The sequence below is a fragment of the Fulmarus glacialis genome, unplaced genomic scaffold (assembly GCF_000690835.1).
Source record: "Fulmarus glacialis isolate BGI_N327 unplaced genomic scaffold, ASM69083v1 scaffold13197, whole genome shotgun sequence".
Lineage (NCBI taxonomy): Eukaryota > Metazoa > Chordata > Aves > Procellariiformes > Procellariidae > Fulmarus > Fulmarus glacialis.
The window spans coordinates 328-19338 of NW_009223868.1; the positions used below are offsets into that span (position 1 = coordinate 328).

The 19011-nt window shown below is 40.6% G+C and overlaps 1 protein-coding gene across 1 annotated transcript in view; it reads right to left on the minus strand.

Annotated features, from left to right (window-relative positions):
* Window positions 1-6263: 6263 nt before the first annotated feature.
* The window catches only part of LOC104079807 (serine palmitoyltransferase 2-like), a 62311-nt gene continuing 49563 nt past the window's right edge, over window positions 6264-19011 (minus strand). Inside the window, 3 exon segments of the mRNA XM_009581962.1 lie at window positions 6264-6974; window positions 12118-12247; window positions 14337-14472. Of these exon segments, the coding sequence (XP_009580257.1) occupies window positions 6855-6974; window positions 12118-12247; window positions 14337-14472 (386 nt within the window). The 3' untranslated portion in view covers window positions 6264-6854.

The window sequence follows — 19011 nt, forward strand, 5'->3', positions numbered from 1 at the left end:
GAGGTTTTGCAGCCCACTGAGGAAAAGTGCCAGTGCTGGCACAGACCCCAGGAAGGGACACCTAGCAGGGAAAAACAAAGTCCAACATTTCTACAGCAGCTTTAGCACAACCCTGCAAGTCACCTGGGCCCATTTGTGCACCCACAGCTGAAAACTGGACCCACACCTCCTTTTCAAATACTGACCTCTGGTTTATGCAAACTTAGGGCTGAGATGAATGGAAGGAAATTTTTAAAACAAGGGACAGACTGCAAGACAGATGTGAGGTCAAGAATCCCATGCGAGATGGATCAAGAAGCCCTTTCAAACATCTCATTAGCAGCCTGACACTCCAACAGCACCCAAGGGTAGCAGCCTGACTTCCGAGCGGAGCCAGCTTTACATGGCTAGCGCAGACCTACAGCAGGCACTCACTGGAGTGCTGCACGTCAGGAACAGCAGTAACCTCTGCAGACCTGCCTCTCCACAACAGAAGAAGCTTCCTTAGACTGTGCATCAGGGCTGTTGCTGTACGATGGACCCGAGACTGATGAGAAACAGCTAAGCATCCATCTCACATGCAAGGTTTCCTGGCTCTGGAGTCCAAGGCCAGAGGCAGACACTGATCTATCTGAGCTCTCAAACAGTTTTACCCAGCCATTCATGGGGTGGGCGGGGGTGGTAGAGGGATTGGGAAGGAAGGGGAAGAGGATTTGGTCTCCCTAACAGCGGAAAAGCCTTATTAGCATTAAGAAAAAAATAAATCACAATATAGCATTTTTTTAAAGTCTTTATTATGCAGAACATAGAATATATTTGAATGGATTTTTTTTCCCAAGCAGTTTTTTCTCCAGTGTTTGTTTTTTTATTTTAAACATGCATTGTTACCTTTTTAAAGCCAATGTACCATCCATTTATCTTTTCCCTGCCCACAGAGCATCCAACTTCATGTTAATCCCAAGTGTAAAAAAAATTAGACATCTGGCATAAAATATTTTGGGGAGAGCCCATTTAAAAATTTTATCTAAAATGTCTTATCTACAAAAAAATCCAATATATATGTACATTATAGCAACACAGAGGCGTAAGAATACAGTGCAATTTAAGACTAAGTGCTGTGACTTGGTAATTCTGCCCAGGGCTTGTGGAAATGTGGGCCACCATTGGCTTTGGGGCTGCTAGCCTAAAGCCTCAGGCTCCAACGTTCCTCTGATCTCTCTCAAACTGGTCTGAAGTTAATAATATTGGAAGGCTGGAGATGCATTTAGCTTAATATACCGATAGGGGGTAACAGAAATACTGTCTGAACAGGATGAGATTTGGCAAAAACAAAAAAAAAAAGAATGCTTTACAGCAGTCAGATGGTTTGGTGCATGTTTCACTTTGCCATGGGTATTTTCAGAATGGCACCAACCCGTGGCATACTCAAGTGAGGCTTGTTCACCTACTGTTGAGAAAATTAATCTGCTAGCTGCCACTACTTCTGAAGTCCCTGACCCTCTCAATAATTCTCCAACTTTCAGCAGCCCAGGAACAAGTTACTGATGCTTGCTACGTAGGAACATCAGTGCAGAGAACTGCACTATTTTTGGCCTTCACATACAGACACCTCTTCTGCTCCTTAAATGGCTGCTAGCCAGGGTCAAACACAAATTGAGTTGAACTTCTCCCTCCCTCCCAAGAAAACAGCAGTACATATTGCTTAACTAAGAGCACAGAGTATTCTCCATGGGTTAAAATCCACTGCATTCTTCAAGGTCAGTTTTAATTTCAATTCTTCATACCAAGAGTCACAGTTTAAGGCCTTCAACACACAGCACAGTCATCATCTCCTTCACCCAGCCCCTTTTGGGGATGTAAACACAACAGCTCCAGTGTCTGCACCAAACGCTTCTCTTTTTGGTGAAAGATAAAGCACAATACTTCATACAAACACTTCATGGTTGCGCTCTAGCTTCATATCCAAATCCTTGAACAGGTGAACAACTGCAAGGCTGGGGATGTTTACAGGAATACAAGCCATCACAATGGCATCTGAGTTGGGTTTTGGTTTTCTTTTCTTTTCTTTTTTTTTTTTTTATTTTTTTCCTTTCTTTTAAAATCATGTTCAAGTTACACAGGTCAAATGACTGGTGCTTTTCTGAAATAGTGGTCCAATGCCACTTGGGTGCCAGGTTCAGTGCCGAAGCCAGCGATGCACCTGCTGAGGGGTCATACTAGGCATTCCCAGACAGCTCAGTGCTTCACTAGTGTTAAAACAGAACAGACCACAGGTACCTCAGATCTCTGTGCAGAAGGTGCCACCCACACAGATCCCAGCATGCTTGACACTAAGTATAAACTGTAAAAATAATATATATAAACTGTATATATAAACTGTATAAATTTTGACTGAGCATTGTATATTGGGATAAATCTCCACAAGTTTCCTTCTCCGTGATGCAGCAAGGGGGCTCATGCATAGTGCTCCAGAACCAATGCTGCGAGGTGTTCTCAGATGAAATGGAGAGCTCATGCTCACAGGCTTTCCTCCAGCCTTTCCTATGATCTGCCTGAATGGATAACATGGCTTCTGGACGAGCAAACAGCTGCAAGTCAAATACTTCTTAGAGGTAAAGAAATTAAAATTTGCACAGAAGGAGAGGAAGTATTTACTTGGTGTGGAAAAGTTTTAGAGGAATGTCCCTTTGGGCATTGAAAGATGCATTCCTATCTTAAGGATGCTTGTTCGAGTACACATGAAAGATCTCTGTACAGCTGAGAATAAGTGATGATTGACTGCCCCTTTCTCCACCTCTGCTGTATCGGTTCTTCATCCACACAGCATAGGGCTGGGTCACTGATTTCACTGGCACACTTCCCTTTCCTGCTCTGTGTGAAAGTGCAGCTCTGACAGCAGGTACCAATTCTGCACTCTTAGAGGAAACAGCAAGAGAAGGATGGATGATGCAATTCCTTCACTGAACGACTTCATCACAGTAAGGTGTTCAGTCAATTCACTCCTGAGTCTTTGCCTAAAGCAGAAGCATGCTACACCAGTAACCCAAGAATCAGAACAGCTCTTTAACGATGCTACTGAGAAGGGAAAAAATACAGAAACTAAACAAAGAGTTAAATATACCATATAAACAGATACTATACAAAAGTTTGTGTCTTGTGTAATAATAAAAAAAAAAAGCCCTGAATATTTTGACACAAAAACCCTTGGTTTCTTCTCTGCCAAAGAACTAAAGAAAAATTATGAATCAGGCTCCTTAAGACAAAGGTCTACTTGGGAAGGCCTGTTTCTAACAAGAAGCAGATCTCTCACTCTTCGCTGATGCTCAGTAATAGGAGCTTCTCAATTTTCTTAAGAGTAAAAGAGTATCAGCCTTGAAAACTTAATGGTTCTAAACTCTTCACTCCACTCAGCAGAGGCAAAATCTTGCTTGCTAAGTTCTTCAGAGAGGTACTGGGAAGGTAACTATTGTATATTTATGAGTAAGTTTAGCCAATGTACAGTACAGGGCAAAATCCTTTGTTCAAAAGCAGCCTTCATTTTCTTTTGCATCTCTTAAGAAATACCAGGAGTCATTTTCAATTAGAATGTCTCAGAAAAGTTGGCAGGGACTGAAGTCTATTTCTTAAGTAGCTTTTCTTCCTTTGTGATCTCTCAGGATTGGTTCTTTCATTCACTTCTACTGCCAGGACAAAAAGGAGACAGATTTCTGGTCAGTACATAAATAGCAAAGCAGCAATCCATCCTACACATACCATGACAGCATACATGCTGTAGTTTGCCTAGTACAAACCAGTAGTGGTCTGCTCCTTCAGCTGTGGGAGCGGAGTTTTTTTTAGTAGATGTGAAAAGATTTTCCTGGCTTTCATGCTCAGTGAATTACTGACTTAAAAGTGCAAAATCTTGGACTTGTAACATTTTACTTTTTCAGAAGCAGCTTCAACAGTACTAGACTTCAGCAAACCAGGTTCCCTTGAATAAAAGACCTCCTGAGAGAGGGGGTTGCTTCCCAAAAAGGATATGGCAGGGCTGAAATGTAACCAAGCAGTTTGCAAATGCTACCAACTGCCTGAATGATTTCTGAAATGTCTTTGCAACCCAGAATTCAAAGTCATACGCAGACAGCATGACACAGCAGAAAGATACTAAATGGCAGAATTTTAGCATGAACACAATTTCCTCATCAAGTGCAACTGGAATCCCAATGGGGACCAGTAATTTTAAAACACTGACAATTTCAGAAGTGTTATACAGGAGTTATCTGAATTACTCAGATTTACCCAGATGTTTTTCTCCTTTCTAAAGACAAGCTGTCCTAAAATTGAATCCCAGAGACAAGATTAAGACTCGAGACTCGTAGAATCTATGATAACCCACTTCTAACTTAATACATCACGGTTTTCAAACTGACTTGACTACACAGCAGACACAAGCACGCTGTACATCTGGGAATGCTCAGAACAGCTCCCTACTGACCTGTGCCTATGCCTTCAAGGTGGTTGGTTTTGTCCAGTCTTAAACCATTCCATGATCAAGTCAACAGGACCAGGGCTGGAGTCAGGATTTCTGCACTAACCTCCTCTGGTTCCCTACTACAATCCAGAAACAAAAAAAAGCAGTAATTCTTTGAGGTAAAGCTTCTTGAAGTCAGAAAGCAGGTCATCTGCTGGAATGTTAGAGCTAGTCCTGGGCAGAACACAGGCAAGAAAGTAAGCTCATATAATTGCAGTTTACTCACTCTGTGGCTGAACAAATGAGACTACTCCATAGCTATCAAAGTTGCACATACAGTTTACAGACTTCTTGGACTGTGCACATACTTTGCTCCAGAAGGCAAGCAAATCAACATTAGTGGACTAAGACAGAAACAGTTATCTGGGCCTATTTTGAAACAGTCAATTTTAGTTCTTCTCATCTAATTAGATTTCTGAAATGCAATGGTAAAAAACTGAACCAGTGTTTTGAAGTTCCGTTACATTAATACGGAACAAGATCTATAAATGCATGAAGAGAGATATTCTATAAAATAGAAGCCAATTCTGCTTTAAATCACCACATGTATTTGCAGAACTGCTTGGTTGTAGTGACCAAACAAAGCGCTCCTTCCCTGTTAGTTGCAGAGTGAACATAAAAGAACTTAAAAAAAATTATTAATTTTTTTTCAGCACCAGGTAAATAGCTTTGAGCTGCACTCTGATTTAGCATTACGATGAAGAATCTGTTTAAAAAACTCCAGTCACCTGTAAAAACCATCATGCTAACCCAAATTGAAGAGCTGGCCCAACCCAATTGACACAATGTTAAAGTTTTACTATCTTTGCAGAAACCCTATATGTCCAAGGTATAAAATACAGAAAAACTATACTGCAACTGACTCCTGTTATAAAATTTTTGGTACCTCTTCAATGATCCATTCTGTTCACTGAAAGAATTCAAGATGCACTGACTAAGTAGCAGACCACCTCTAAGGTGTGCTAGAGCAAAGGTATCTATTTTAAACTTTGATCAGAGTAAGACAGTGTGGAACTTACAAACAGCAACTGGCTCAGTGAACATTAATTTGATCTCACAGTAACAGAAATGAACAAGAATGAAGATCTCAAACTGAATGCAATTGTGAGGCTATTCTCTCTTCAGGGAAGGCCTACACAGACATGCAGCTGCCAACTGAGACTTTGTTAGCTCACCGAAATGTAATGTATGATACAAGATCCAAGCTGTCTATTTTCTTTGCACAAAAGCTTTGCACAACAAGGCGAATGAAGAACACTTCATATATGACAAGAAACAGTGAATCAGCGTGGCAAAGGGTGGCAATCAGTCTTTCACAGATCTGCATGAAATAAGTGGTTCTCCTAATAGTCATCCATTGTATAGGCCTGCTTATTGAGAGGTTCTGGTCTTAACAAGAAGCACAAGGCTTGCTATGGTTTACTCAATCCCAAGAGCACCCTTCTAGAACTTAGCAGCAACTTGGTTCATGGTTTTATGATAATTCTAAAGCAAGAGAAATTAACCTGAAGATGAGAAAGCAACGCACACGAAAACCTTCTTTTTTTTTTTAAAAGAGAAGTATGTCAGAAAGATGACAAAACAGAGCCCATTTAAAAAAAAAAGTAACAAAAACCCTCTCCATCACTTACCCTATATCAAGAGGACAATTAGTGTCAAAACCAGGAGACAATCTGGTATCCATACTGGGAAGGAAAAGAGGCTAGAGTTCCAGAAGTCCTTCTGCCTGTGGCTTACAAAACTAAATAATGTTTGGGAACAATGGTCCTGTCAGTGACATGTCAACAACACATTTATTTTAAAAAGGCTAAATTCAAGTTTTAAACACAAGTAACTGCAAAAGAAAAAAAAATTTAGTTGATTATCCATCTTGTCAAATACGTCAAAGTTAGCAATCAACAGTTTCTCTAGGAAGTCTCCAAGAACAGACAGTAAGTGAGCTTACTGGGAAGGTCAGACACCTAGCAGTGACACTGGAAGTGCTGCCATGCCAGCGTCACACATGCTCACAACATCTCAGCCAGCATTTGGGAGGCTAATGGTGCATACAAAGTCTGAGCTGATCAGCCATAACCAACTTGGGTTGCTGTGAACTCACTGAGACAAATAAATAAAAAAAGCAACAAGAAAAAATAAAGCCAAGCACCTCTAGGGCCAGACCCCAAAGACACAGGAATCAAAGCTTTTTTTTCTCCTTTCCCTATTTACAAAATGCCATTTAGAGCTGATGTGGCCACTTCAGTATTGTGAGGAAATGTCTTTTATGCTAAGCAGTCATAAGGGTGTTGTTCATGGGCACTGTAGCTTGTGTGCCACGGAGTGTCCCACGGGGTGTGTCCCTCCCACCAAGGCACATGGAGGGATTTCAGTCTTCCGTTTCTTCATATGTTGTCTCATCAAACGGCCGGTCCAAGAGAGGTACCAAACGGTGACGGGAATATTTCAGTTGCAAAAGGTCCCCAACTTCATTGATTTCTTTTAAAGCCTGAGAAAGAGACCACAGTAGATCAGCAGAGGAGACAGATGCAAGCAAGTTATCAGCACATCTTCCTTTTTGCATGCCTGCAGACTACTCTGACAGCCATTTTACTTAAGTGAGATTTTACTGCGCTGGAAGTTTGTAGCTTCAGAGGTGCATAGGATTTGGTTTTGATTTTAGCATTCAGAAGTCTTGAGACCAAGTAAGCAGCACTGGTCACTTAACAGAGTGACTCTGCACCCACCTGACTACTTCACTTCCAAGGCAGGATCATAATATCCAGCAACACTAACTCAAATTTCACGGTCATCCCAAAAAATGCCATGACTATTCATAGACAGAAAAACCAAGAACAACGTTCCTCCCTTCCTGGAGGTAATAAAGCTGAAGCAGAAAAAACCCCGTGTACGTGGAGGTCTGACTCCTCTTTATGTATCATTCAGTATGAAAACAACGTGTGTTAGTATACCATCTCTGACCTACTGTGTTTTTTAAATTGCAAGATAGCAAAAGGCAAACTGCAATATTGTGCTAACCAGTTCTATTGGTGCATTTGTTATATCTATATTTGGTTAATTTGCATTGTCCATATACAACAAGAGAAGCAAGGCTCTATCATAAACAACATTGCATGGGAGGTTTTTGCCAACCAGTCCAGGGAATGAAAAAAAGTTATTCTAGGTAGAATCCCAAGCATTTTCACCCTAGAAAGCAAGTCCCACTGACTGAGGTTGCCACAAAGGCAACACTCAGGCAACTGATGGCCCAGAACACTGCTAGTGAGCTAACAAAACCTTTCACCGTTTTGACCTAAATGCAAATGTTATGAAGTTTACTAGAGATCAAACATCTGCTAGCATAAGAAATCAGGAAAGTCCCGGCTCAGTTAATCATACTTTCTTTATGCTGCAATCTCTTTGATAAGACACTGGTTTACAATAGGGTTTTTTAAAAGCCAAACCTAAACTTCAATTCATTTCTCTACAGAACACTCCTGGAGCAAGGTACAAAATGAATCAGTTGCTGCAGACAAATCTGCAACAGTATGTGATGCTAATTATCTTACATAGGCAAGTGACAAAGAAATGAGTTCAGAAGATGACTTCCAAGACCAATGTGATTTTTGAACTCAAAGGTTGGCATTCTGCACTCTCTTGAATTGTAAATTTATTCAGATAGGTACATTCAGCATTCCTTCAGAATGCCACTAATTCAACATTAATGCTCCAATTTTAACATGTTCTGGGTCAAATGCCTGTCTCTAGAGACTAGTTGGCAGACTGGAGTTAATATCCCTACATGCTTTTCCTTTCTGGATGGATTCAGGTTTTGTTTCTTTAAACAATGGCCCCTCATGCTTGTTATATCTGGCAGCAAGAACCTCTCCACTCTAAAATCTGGGGGAACGACAAACCCAGAAGTTGGACCTTGGAAAAAACAAAACCAAACAAAAGTGTGGGCACAGTTTGCCAGAGCTTTAAGTAAAGATCCCATATGGAAACAATTTAAGGTTGAATTTCTGTTGAAAGAGTCTGTTAACTGTTATTCTTGAATGCAGATTTAGGATTTTATTAATTTAAAACAAAAAGGACCATGTGACCAGCAAAGACTACAAAGGAAATGGCATTGGTGAACTCTGACTTCAGGAGAGTGTAATATATTTTTCATCACTCTAAAGAAAGCACCAGCCCACAGGGATGCAGGTTATGAGGGACTTCACTCTGATCCTGAGCCAAATATTTTCAGGCAAGGAAGTTTTATTTACATAAAATGGTTAAAATTGTAACTGAGAACTGTTCCCCATCATGTGGGTTTATTTAATAAGAACAAGGAAGCATTACAAATATCAGCATTTACAAGACAAGCTTCTCACCCCCGTGCTCCAAACCTGGATACATTTTGTTTAGAAAAAATGCCGTAACAGCCCTAGTTAGCATCCATGCACACACACAGTTGGGTGACCAAGTTCTCCTCTCTGTCACTGACTTGAAGAAGCTCTCTGCCAGCTCTCTCCAAGTCTATTCATTTCAGTTCTTTTTCCTCCTGGATATTGTTGCCACAGTTCAGCAGAGGGATCGGATCTGAGGGCTGCCTTAATGATTAGCTGCCTGAAATCAATCCCCTTTCACTGCATCACAAGAAAACACAACACAAAGTCACTGACACAAAGACTTGCTCCTTATTAACTCCTCTTGCCAATGTTCTGAGTTCAGAGCACGCAGCTGTTTTGAACCTTGAAGTGAATTACACTAACTTGGAATAAAGCCTCCACATACTGAGCTAAATCAGGATTTCTTCATTCACTTCAAAATTCACACTTCATTTTGTCCTGGATTAATTCTCTTAGGCAGACAAGCCCAAAAATATTAAACAAGCATTTCCTCCATTTAGAGCATTTAGCACCTACAGAGGTACTCTAGAAATGAGTCGTCAGAGTTAAATGCACAAAACTTGAAACATTTTCTGGAAAGCAGAAAGACTTGTAAATGAATTGACAGGAAAAGAGCTTTTTTAAGCAGAGTAATAGAAGTTACAGACTGGTTTTGGAAGAGAGCTAGTACTTATAGAGACCCTGCAAAAGCAGCTTGTTATGGTAAAGACTCCAGCTAGTCACTAAGAGAGAAGACCAAGAATCTAACCAACAGCAAGACTGCATGATTGCTCAGGTAGTGCCAGCACATCAAGTTTGCACGGTTTCAGTTGTAGCTCAGTTTGCAGCAATATGATTTCAGAGACTTCAGTTTTCTTTTTTCTCCTTCCTTCCACCTCCTTCCCATTCATCCCCACATGCCCACCTGGCCAGAAGTCTCTGCTCCCTCATTGTATCAATGCGCTCAGTTCTATTACCATGCTCTGAACCAAGTCTGTGATACTATTCATTTTATATGGGGGGAAAGGAAGGGAAGGAGAGGGTCTTCTCCAAACATAGGGTTTCAGAATTTTTATTTGGAACAGAAACAACTGAGTTGGGATAATTATCGGAAGGAACTCCTTAAGCAGTCCGCTGTTGGAGTGTCAGGGCAGAATCTCTCAGGTCTTACAAGACAGAAACAACTCAGAAACAGCAAGTACAGCATCACAGATACATGGCAAGTTGTTTAACTGATACAGAACGACATAAATATACATTACCAAACTGCACACACCACTGCCTTACTATTTTTCCTATCAAAACTGAAATAAAAGAGCCATTTTCAGCTGTTGATTTGAAAGTTCTGTGGCAGTGAAGTGTGAAAAGTTTGAATTTTTTTTTTTTTTTTTACAAGACATTAGTAAATATCTGTTTTTACGTCCCATTTGCTGTTCATGTATTGAAGTGTTACCACCTGATCATATCTGGACACTGGGCATGATTTCCCCTTCGTAACTCCATGATGACTACTCCCAATCACCTTCTTGTCCACAAAATGTTTGAAAATAGTTTCAAGGATTTTTTCCTCCATCATCTTCCCAAGGATCAAGGTGAGGCTTCTCAACCTGCAGTTCCTCAGATCACACTTCTTGCCCTTCTTGAAGTCAGTGGTGACATTTGCTTTCTTCCAATCCTCAGGAACCTCCCTCAATCACCATGACCTTCCAAAGATGATAATCAAGAGTGGCCTTGCAGTGACAGCCAGCTCCCTCAACACTTGTGGGTGCATCCCACCAGGTCCCATGGACTTGTGTATGTTCAGTTTGTTTAAATGTTCCCTTATTTGATCCTCCTTCACACCAAGGGTAAGTCTCTGTTGCTCCGTATTTTCCCACTGACCTCATGGGCCCAAGATTCTTGAAGGCAAGTCTCATCAGAAAGACTGAGGCAACAAAGGCACTGAGACCCTGGCCTCTTGCATGTCATTTGTCATCTGATCCCTATGCCATTCAGGAGCAGCCCCACATTTTCTCTACTCTTCCTTTTGCTACTAATAGCCCCATAAAAGCCCTGACTGCTGCATTTCATATCCTTTGACAGACTCAGTTCCAGGTGGGCTTTGGCTTTCCTGACTCCATCCCTGCATGCTCAGGACTGTGCCTCTATTCCTCCTGGGTCACCTGTATCTGCTTGCACCTCTTATATGCTTCCATTTTATGTTTTTGTTGGTTTGTTCATCCATGCAAGCTTCCCACTACATTTGCTCTCCTGTAAGTCAGGATGGACCATTCTTCTGGGGGGGAGAGGGGGGGGCGGCGGGAACCGAAACAAAATCAAACCAGCTGTCCTGGACACCACTTCTCTTTGGGAACGTATCCTATGGGATTCTTTCAAGCAGGTCTCTGACCAGGACAGAGTCTACTCTCCTGAAGTCCAAAGTCAAGACTCAACCTAGCTTAGGTTCTGAGTCATAGAACAGCAAAGCGGGGAAAAAAATACAACAGAGAACTTTGACAGAGCCTAAGACAGCCCATGCACATGTCCATCAAAGAAGATTATTCAGAAGACTCAAAAATTAATGTAGTTACCACACCAAAGTGTAATAAGGATAGTCAGGCTTATTCATATAATCCCCTTTCAACTATATTAGAGAGTAACTTCCATCCTTAATTTTTAAGACAGCATCTCCTAACTGTCATGCAGGCCTCCTTAGAGGGGACCTCCATTCCTAAAAAACTTAGTGCAGGCTGGAGTCAGTAAGACATTGCACGTGGCACAGACTCATTTAGGACAGGATCATTTAAGATACAGTGCTCTGAAGCTGTAAACAAGAGCTGGAATAGTAATCTTTGGAATAAAAATTCTCACTGGTAATCATGTGCTGAGGTTTGCACTTGCTTTTGAGAAGAATATAGATGTTTTGGAGGTTCTCAGGCTTCTTTTTCTTACCTTCTGCATCTAGGGTCAGAAGAAGCAGAATTTTTTCCTTCTAAAAGATTCAGTGGAAGGTAGAGCCTCTTAAGAAGGGAAAAAGCATTGTCTCAAAGGAATGAGACTGTCTCTCGCATCATTTAAAATAGAATAGAAAGTCCCTGAGATTTACTGTAGGCAGCCATTCTGCATTGTTGAAGCAAGGAAAGAGAGATGGAATCATTGCCAGCTCTACTACACAAGGCTTTGAACATTAGGTTCAACTAGTTTGTGTACCAAACATTGAACCAGTCTACAAAAAATAGACAATTGTTTTATCTGTTTATAGGAGGCATGAGCAAAAGGAAGACAAGATGAGACACTTACCGTATCAAGCATCTCTTTGGTATGAGCTGCAGACAAACAGAATCTGGCTCTGGACTCGATGATGGGGGTGGCAGGGAAGCCCACAACCACAACACCGATGTTCCGCTTCAACATCTCACGCCCAAACGCACTGCCAGAGAGAACAAGAAAGATCATCAGAATGGTACCAGTGGAGGCAAACCAGCAGCAGCATGAAGGTCTCAGTACGTTAAGCCATAGAGGCCTTTGTTGAAGCAAGCCTGTAAGACCACAATTTGGAGCTTCCAGTGCTTTCTTTTAGAGGCAGAATGCCTGTTCACAAAAGCCTTTTTTTAATTCAATCTCAAGGTGGTCCTCCTCAAAAGGTTTTGCTGTATTAAGTTCTAACAAAGCTGAAAGATTATATGTGGCAGAGACCGGTCTTTTAGCGGGCTGTTTCTAAATGGTTTTGTAACCTAAGCTTGGAAATCTTTCCGATAGGAAATGGGGATTTTGGCTCAGAAGTTTGATTATACAAGGAATCCCCCCATGCCGCAATTCCCCAAAGCAGATGCTTCTGCAGTTTCAAGATGGTTTGTTTTCACCAATTTAATTCAATTAAAGTATATTACGGTGTCCCAGAATGTACCACTTTTTAAGTGCCTATCATGGGAACCATTGAATTGCCACAGTAAATTGAGATCATCTAATCTGATACCAAATATTTTTAAGGAAGGTGCAAAAACCTCAAACAACTGTCACACAGCATCTTCAACAAAACGAATTCTTATGGGGATTAAAGAAGTTAGCGGCTGTGACTTATGCGATGAGAGGCACGAAGATCTAGATCCTTTCCATAATGGCAGTACAATTGTGGGTGTTTCTACAGACCACAGGAAATGTTTAATCCTTTTTGAACTGACCTAGTCTTAAGAAGTAGCAATGAACTTAAGAGGCTTATACGGATGTATAAAAATAACATCCTTTTACTAGGTTTTTAAATTTTCTGCCTTTTACTTCTCCCACAACTATTTTCCTTATAAATAGGTGCATCCTGATACACTTCATTTTGTATCCATTTATTACTCTCAAACTATTTTAAAAACAGACTACAAGAGAAAGAAAGGATGAAGTAGACCTGATGTAGATCCTAAGGGACAACTCTCATCAGAGCTCTGTGTTCTTGCTCATTTTTAAGTAAGTTACTGGCCCAACTGCTCAGCTAATAAACATTTCCATGAACGTTTCCAGGGAAAAGATTGTACTGACTGGTAGAGCAGCTGGGCGGTAGAAACAGTATGCCTCGTGTGTGCTGGATGGTGCACACAGCAGACTCTACACCCATAAAGGTTACAGGCCTTTTAAATTTGGTTATACTGAGAAGGGTGGAGGAAGACTATATCTAGCTTCATGCAGAGTGCTAGATGTTTGTTCCCTCACAGAACCACAGTGCTTTGCCAGACTGAAGCCTAACTGAGCTAGAAGAGCACTAGAGATGTTCAGTACAGCTTAAAATGAAGCTATGCTTTCCAAATTTGAAAGCGTTGGTTGAGCACTGCATTATACACGGACACTGAAAAGCAGCTATCAAAGCCAAGTTATCCCTGAAGTCAGGTTTTTGTTTATGTTGCAAGAATTTTTAATATATACATTATATCCTGCTTGCAGAATTTTAGCCTTAATTATCCACACAGCAGCCCACAAGTCCATAAGCGTTTATAAAGCTATGTGTTACAGTTCTATTAGTATTTACAATAACAATACCTGAGCTATTAAATCCTGACCTCTTAAAAAACTTGGGATTCATCAAATACAGGTTGTTACATCTCATCATGTCCCACCCTCCTGCTTTTTCTTTTTTAATTTTCAGAGTTCATCTGTGGAAATGTTGGCTGCTTCTGATCCAGAAGCTGGTTGAAAGATTCCTCCAGTGACTTTTTTTTTTCCATTCAATTTCAGCTTCTCTTTAGCACATATATACACTTTACATATAAATAAAATGAAAAAAAAACCACGTAACTTTTAAAACATGGCATGTAGTGGTAAAATTGCTTCCCTGAAGTGCTTTCATGCTGCCCCAAGCTACAAGCCTTGAGTTTCTCAAGATCACTTATAGGAAGTTTCTATGTTTTGTAAGACTCAGTAATGATCATAAAATCAAAAATCAAACCAGTCTTTTCCTATATTTAGAAAAGTCTTAATATTCTTGTACCATCCTAGCTTTAAAGAAGATGGATGAGAAGTTATCCTGTTAAACCTACCCAATTTTTGCTGGCATGTACAGCATCAGAGGCACAACAGGGGAATCTTCATTTCCATAGATGATAAAGCCCATCTCTTTCAGCCGTCTCCTGAAATATCTTGTGTTCTCTGCTAGCTGCTGCACACGCGCTTTCCCTAGAAAAGAAATTAAGGTAAGACTGTGAACACAATAGTCATAAGTCACATGCGTAACTGCAACATAAGATCTCTAGCTAAAGTACAAACTATGAATGTACCACTTGTGCTTATGGACGTGTTAAAAATAAATGCAAACTAGAATTTGCAGTTTCTTCTCCGTCATGTAATCAAGATTAATCACTCATTTTCTGACAAGGCTGTAGCTGAACAGACTGAGACAAGTACAACCATCAAATCCAAGCACTCCCACTCCCTAGTTTTTCCATATCAGGTTTTTAATCAAGAGGTACCTGACAAAACAAGGCAGTTACCTGCTTTTAAACAAGATTCAAAATTTGCTCAAAATTCACTGGTAACTGCATCATGAAGAAGAGTTTGCTTACACTTTGAATAATTAATGGAAACCTATTGAATCAGCTGGGGCTGTTCGCTGTGTTTTATCCTGCTTGTCTGTATTAATGGAAATCACTACCTTCCTCCTTAGGTCTGCTTGCTGAACTGATCATGTGGGTGCTCCCTAACCTTTTTCAGTTAAAATGAGCTGGGTTTAAATTACACCAATTACTTCTGATAATCCAGCTCACTTTGCATAAGCAGCAGCAGCCAATTTATCATGTATTCAGCCAATTCTGTATGGATTTTTTTTGACATTTGTCAAAATTAGTACACAGGACATTAGACAGCTAGTATAATTTAAATATTCCAGTTATTCAGATACGCATAGGACAACCTATTTATCAGTTAATTAAATTCTAGCCTAGCACAGTGTACTACATTTCTGTATTGCCCAGAAAAAGATCCACATCATCTCACTTAAGCAGATGATAATGCATTTCTGACCAACTAACACTCTAATGTGCTTAAGAGATTAAGCATTATGCCATTGATGAGACTATAAGAAGTAACATTTATAATTACTTGTGTCTGGTCCAGAGTGTATATTTCTGGATAATTGATTATCCAAACACTGCCTTCACCAGATGGGCGATTCATATACTGAAGCATTAAGTCTACAGCAGTGCAGATATATGCCACATAGTGAAGTCGGCTGCTAGATATTAATCGTCTTCCTTTAAAGTTGCAGATAACATAAGGTGATTAAACAAAAGGAATGCCAGGTCTCAAAGAAACACCCAACACCCACATAGCTCTGCCCCAGGCCAGAACAAATGTAATTTTAAGAACCTATATAGTTTTTGTAGCCAAGAGTATCAGACATTCCACCCACAACCATGCAATCAAAGGCAAAATCCCATCAAAGGCAGAGCATGAGAAAAAAGGATGAAACCTGTTAAGTTTGCAAAACTCAGCCTATCATTAGTGGGTAAGAGCTGGTATTTTTAACAGCATTCACTGCCATTTAAGACATCTCTTCTCTATTAACAGCATTATTTCTTAATCTTTTCTCCCCCTGAGTTTCTGCAGAAGCTTAATTCCTCTTCCCCAGAAAGCAGTAAGATTTCAGTAAAACACAAAGGCATCTTGTGCTTATGAAACTTATTTTTTAAATGGCTCACATCAGATCGAATCCTCTACTGGAGGCCCAGCTTTCTCTTATGTTTTCAGACCAATTACTTGGTTATTTTAAATACCCCAGACCGCAACCTTGGGAAAGAAAAAAAAAACCCAACAAAGTAAGAAGAAACAGGCCTACTGCAAGATACTACAGAGAGTGGGCCAAAAGCCACTATGTACATTTCTAACATTTAGACAATCAATAAAAACACAAGTGTCCAGAGCAATCTACATGCAGAAAAAAACTACTATGGTACCTTCTGAGAAAGCTACATCTGCATGTCTCCTGTACAGAAATGCACAACTTCTGACAACATTTCAAGTCAGTGATGTAGAATCCCGTCAAAATACATGAGATTTCACCACTATCAGAGTAGTAAAGTAACGTGCACAGCTGGATACAACTGCTGTGATCAGCCCCTCTCCCACAACCAGGAATGCAGCTTCTCCCATACATACATTCTCTCCATGCTCCCGTAAAGCAGAGTTTACAGTGCTTCAAGCAGAAGGAACTTCAGCACCTTTACAGTTTCCCCCTCTATACATTCACACCCTTTTCTAAGTTGTTTGGAGCCTTCCAGGCTAAAGATTAAAGAGCAGCCTTAATTTGTAGTTGGCAACAGCTTCACAGTCTTCCTTAAACTCTTTCATTATGATTCTAGATTTGTCCTAATAGATTGAAGAGTGCTTTGAGATGTAAACAAGTTTCATGTGCAAGTCTTTCAGTTCTCTACAGAGACGTAATCACCTACTACAGCAACTGACACATTCGGAAGACACTTGCCTTCTTCAGGTTTGTGGGTCTCAAAAGCCTGTCAGCTTTTACTTTGCTCCAGAACCATCAGTCAATTTTTAATTAAATTATTACCTCTCTAAAAACTCATCACCATGGCTACAACAATATTACTAAGAACTTGAAAACATATTCAGTGGTGTCTTCCTACTACCCACCATGTGTCATTACCATCTTCTGAAGAGAACTGTAGCCGTGGTGAAGTAAAGCACCAGGAATCGAACAAGAACGGGGTGCAGATTCCTTGTCCTCCGCTTTCCTTTCTCCCTGCATCCTGTGCAACTACTCTCCTCTGCATTTCCAACATATTTAGTCTCCTATTCCACTATAAAATCCTGCACTTGAAGAGTGATGCTACATGCTAACTGAATAGGGTTTGTAATATTATGCAACAAGCATACACCCAGTGTTCTGCTCTGTTAACGTTTGTTGGTTCAGCCCCACTGGTACACACTAGTGTAACAGGCTGTTAACTGCTACTTCAGTTTTACCATGTTTTCTGGGACCACAAAGACAAACCAAGCAGTGCCTGGAGACACCAGTGACTAGGTACCATTGCTAATCCCACTTGTACCCAAACAGTGCTTAAGCATTCAGACAGGACCTCAAAATCCCTTCCCAGCCCAAACATCTTCTGAAGCTCAGAGTTCTGTCCACATCTGCTCAACTGTAGGCCTACAAAGACTGCCAGGACTGCAGCAATCCTCTAGCAGCTGGCTTTCTTGGCAGTATGCAGCTTCATTTTTAAGACCACGCAAAAAAGGCCGGCTCAGACACCACCCTGCCAATTGTTCTCGCATAGGAATTGTGCAACAATTCTGGTAACATCCTTTCATCTAGGAAACTGGAATGTGATGACCTGCAGGGAGGGAAGGAAAGGGAGAAGAAAGAGAGGATTACTGGAACTGAGTTCTTCAAAAGGCTAGAAAACTAGAACCCCTTATCAGAGCAACTGATCTGAAGTCCCTTACGGGTCCTGTAAATGGCTTAAACTAGCTACTGACAGACATACACTGGAATTAGACAATTAACTAATAACTTCTCCTTTGCTTTTATACCCTTTTGCAAGTTTACTGCAGTCATAACAAGATTGCTCTTGCAATTTAGTAAAACACTTCCTTGCCTGTAGCAGCCTGGGCATCATTTAGTCTAAAGCCCACATGTATCCCCTGAAGAACATGCTGCCATTGTATCAGAAGTAAAGGTCACAAGCCTAAAGGGGAGAAACACTCTCCCTTTACCACCCAACTCAGAGCTGTACCTGTGTGGACTCAGAAGAGAAAGAAAAAAGAACAGAGAAGAGAAATGCAACAATTGCCTCTGCTTGGATAGCTAAGATGGGCTGAATATTTATAACTGACAGTTTGAAAAGAGGAACATGTTTTTACTTGACATAACCTTATACCAGTCCAAGATAACAGGCAGTCACTTTAAATTGGCATTGCTCATTTTCATACCTACATCTGTTTTACTGTACACCTTAAGTGCAGAATACGTGGTACAGAGTCGCAGCCCTCCTACCCCAGGTGTTAATAACCAAGTGTGAACTCCCAGATCAGTAGCAGCTTCGCTGAGGAAGTCACTCAGCTCCTCCCAAACCTTTGCTCTAAGGCATTGCCCATAACATCATGGTTGTTATCTACTCTACATAGCCAAGAATGCCAGATATATGCTTTTGCATTTATAAACCCTAAGTAACTTAACTCTAGACTTAACAGAACAGACGAGTCAAGCTTTAGAATTTCTGCAGCAGAAGAGTTCAGTACCACCAGCTGAACCAATACAATAAGTAATGGCTGATTGACTGTAGTATTTTTACCATTCTTCCAATACTTAGCACATACCTTCCAATATGAACAGCAAACTTTTGCCCACTTCTAAACAAGCTTCAAAAGATGGTGTTCTAGATTTGTGCTGAGGGAGAGTATTTCCCTTTTTTGACATTTTACCATGTGGCATACAAATACATAAAGCAAGCAATATTCTTTCAAAAATGCAGCTAGCATCTCCCTGGAAAAAAAAAAAAATATTCCAACACCCTAGAGAAAGCACTCCATTATGAATCTAAAGGCATACGAGATGCATATTCCCCACAACCCTAGAGGAAAGTAAATTAGTATCTCTGCCAGGACAGATTCCACAGACTGAAAGAATGATACTTCACCACTTGTGAAGGCCTCTGCTTTAGAGGTCATATTGCTCAGAAAGACAGAAGTTAGAGTGAAAAC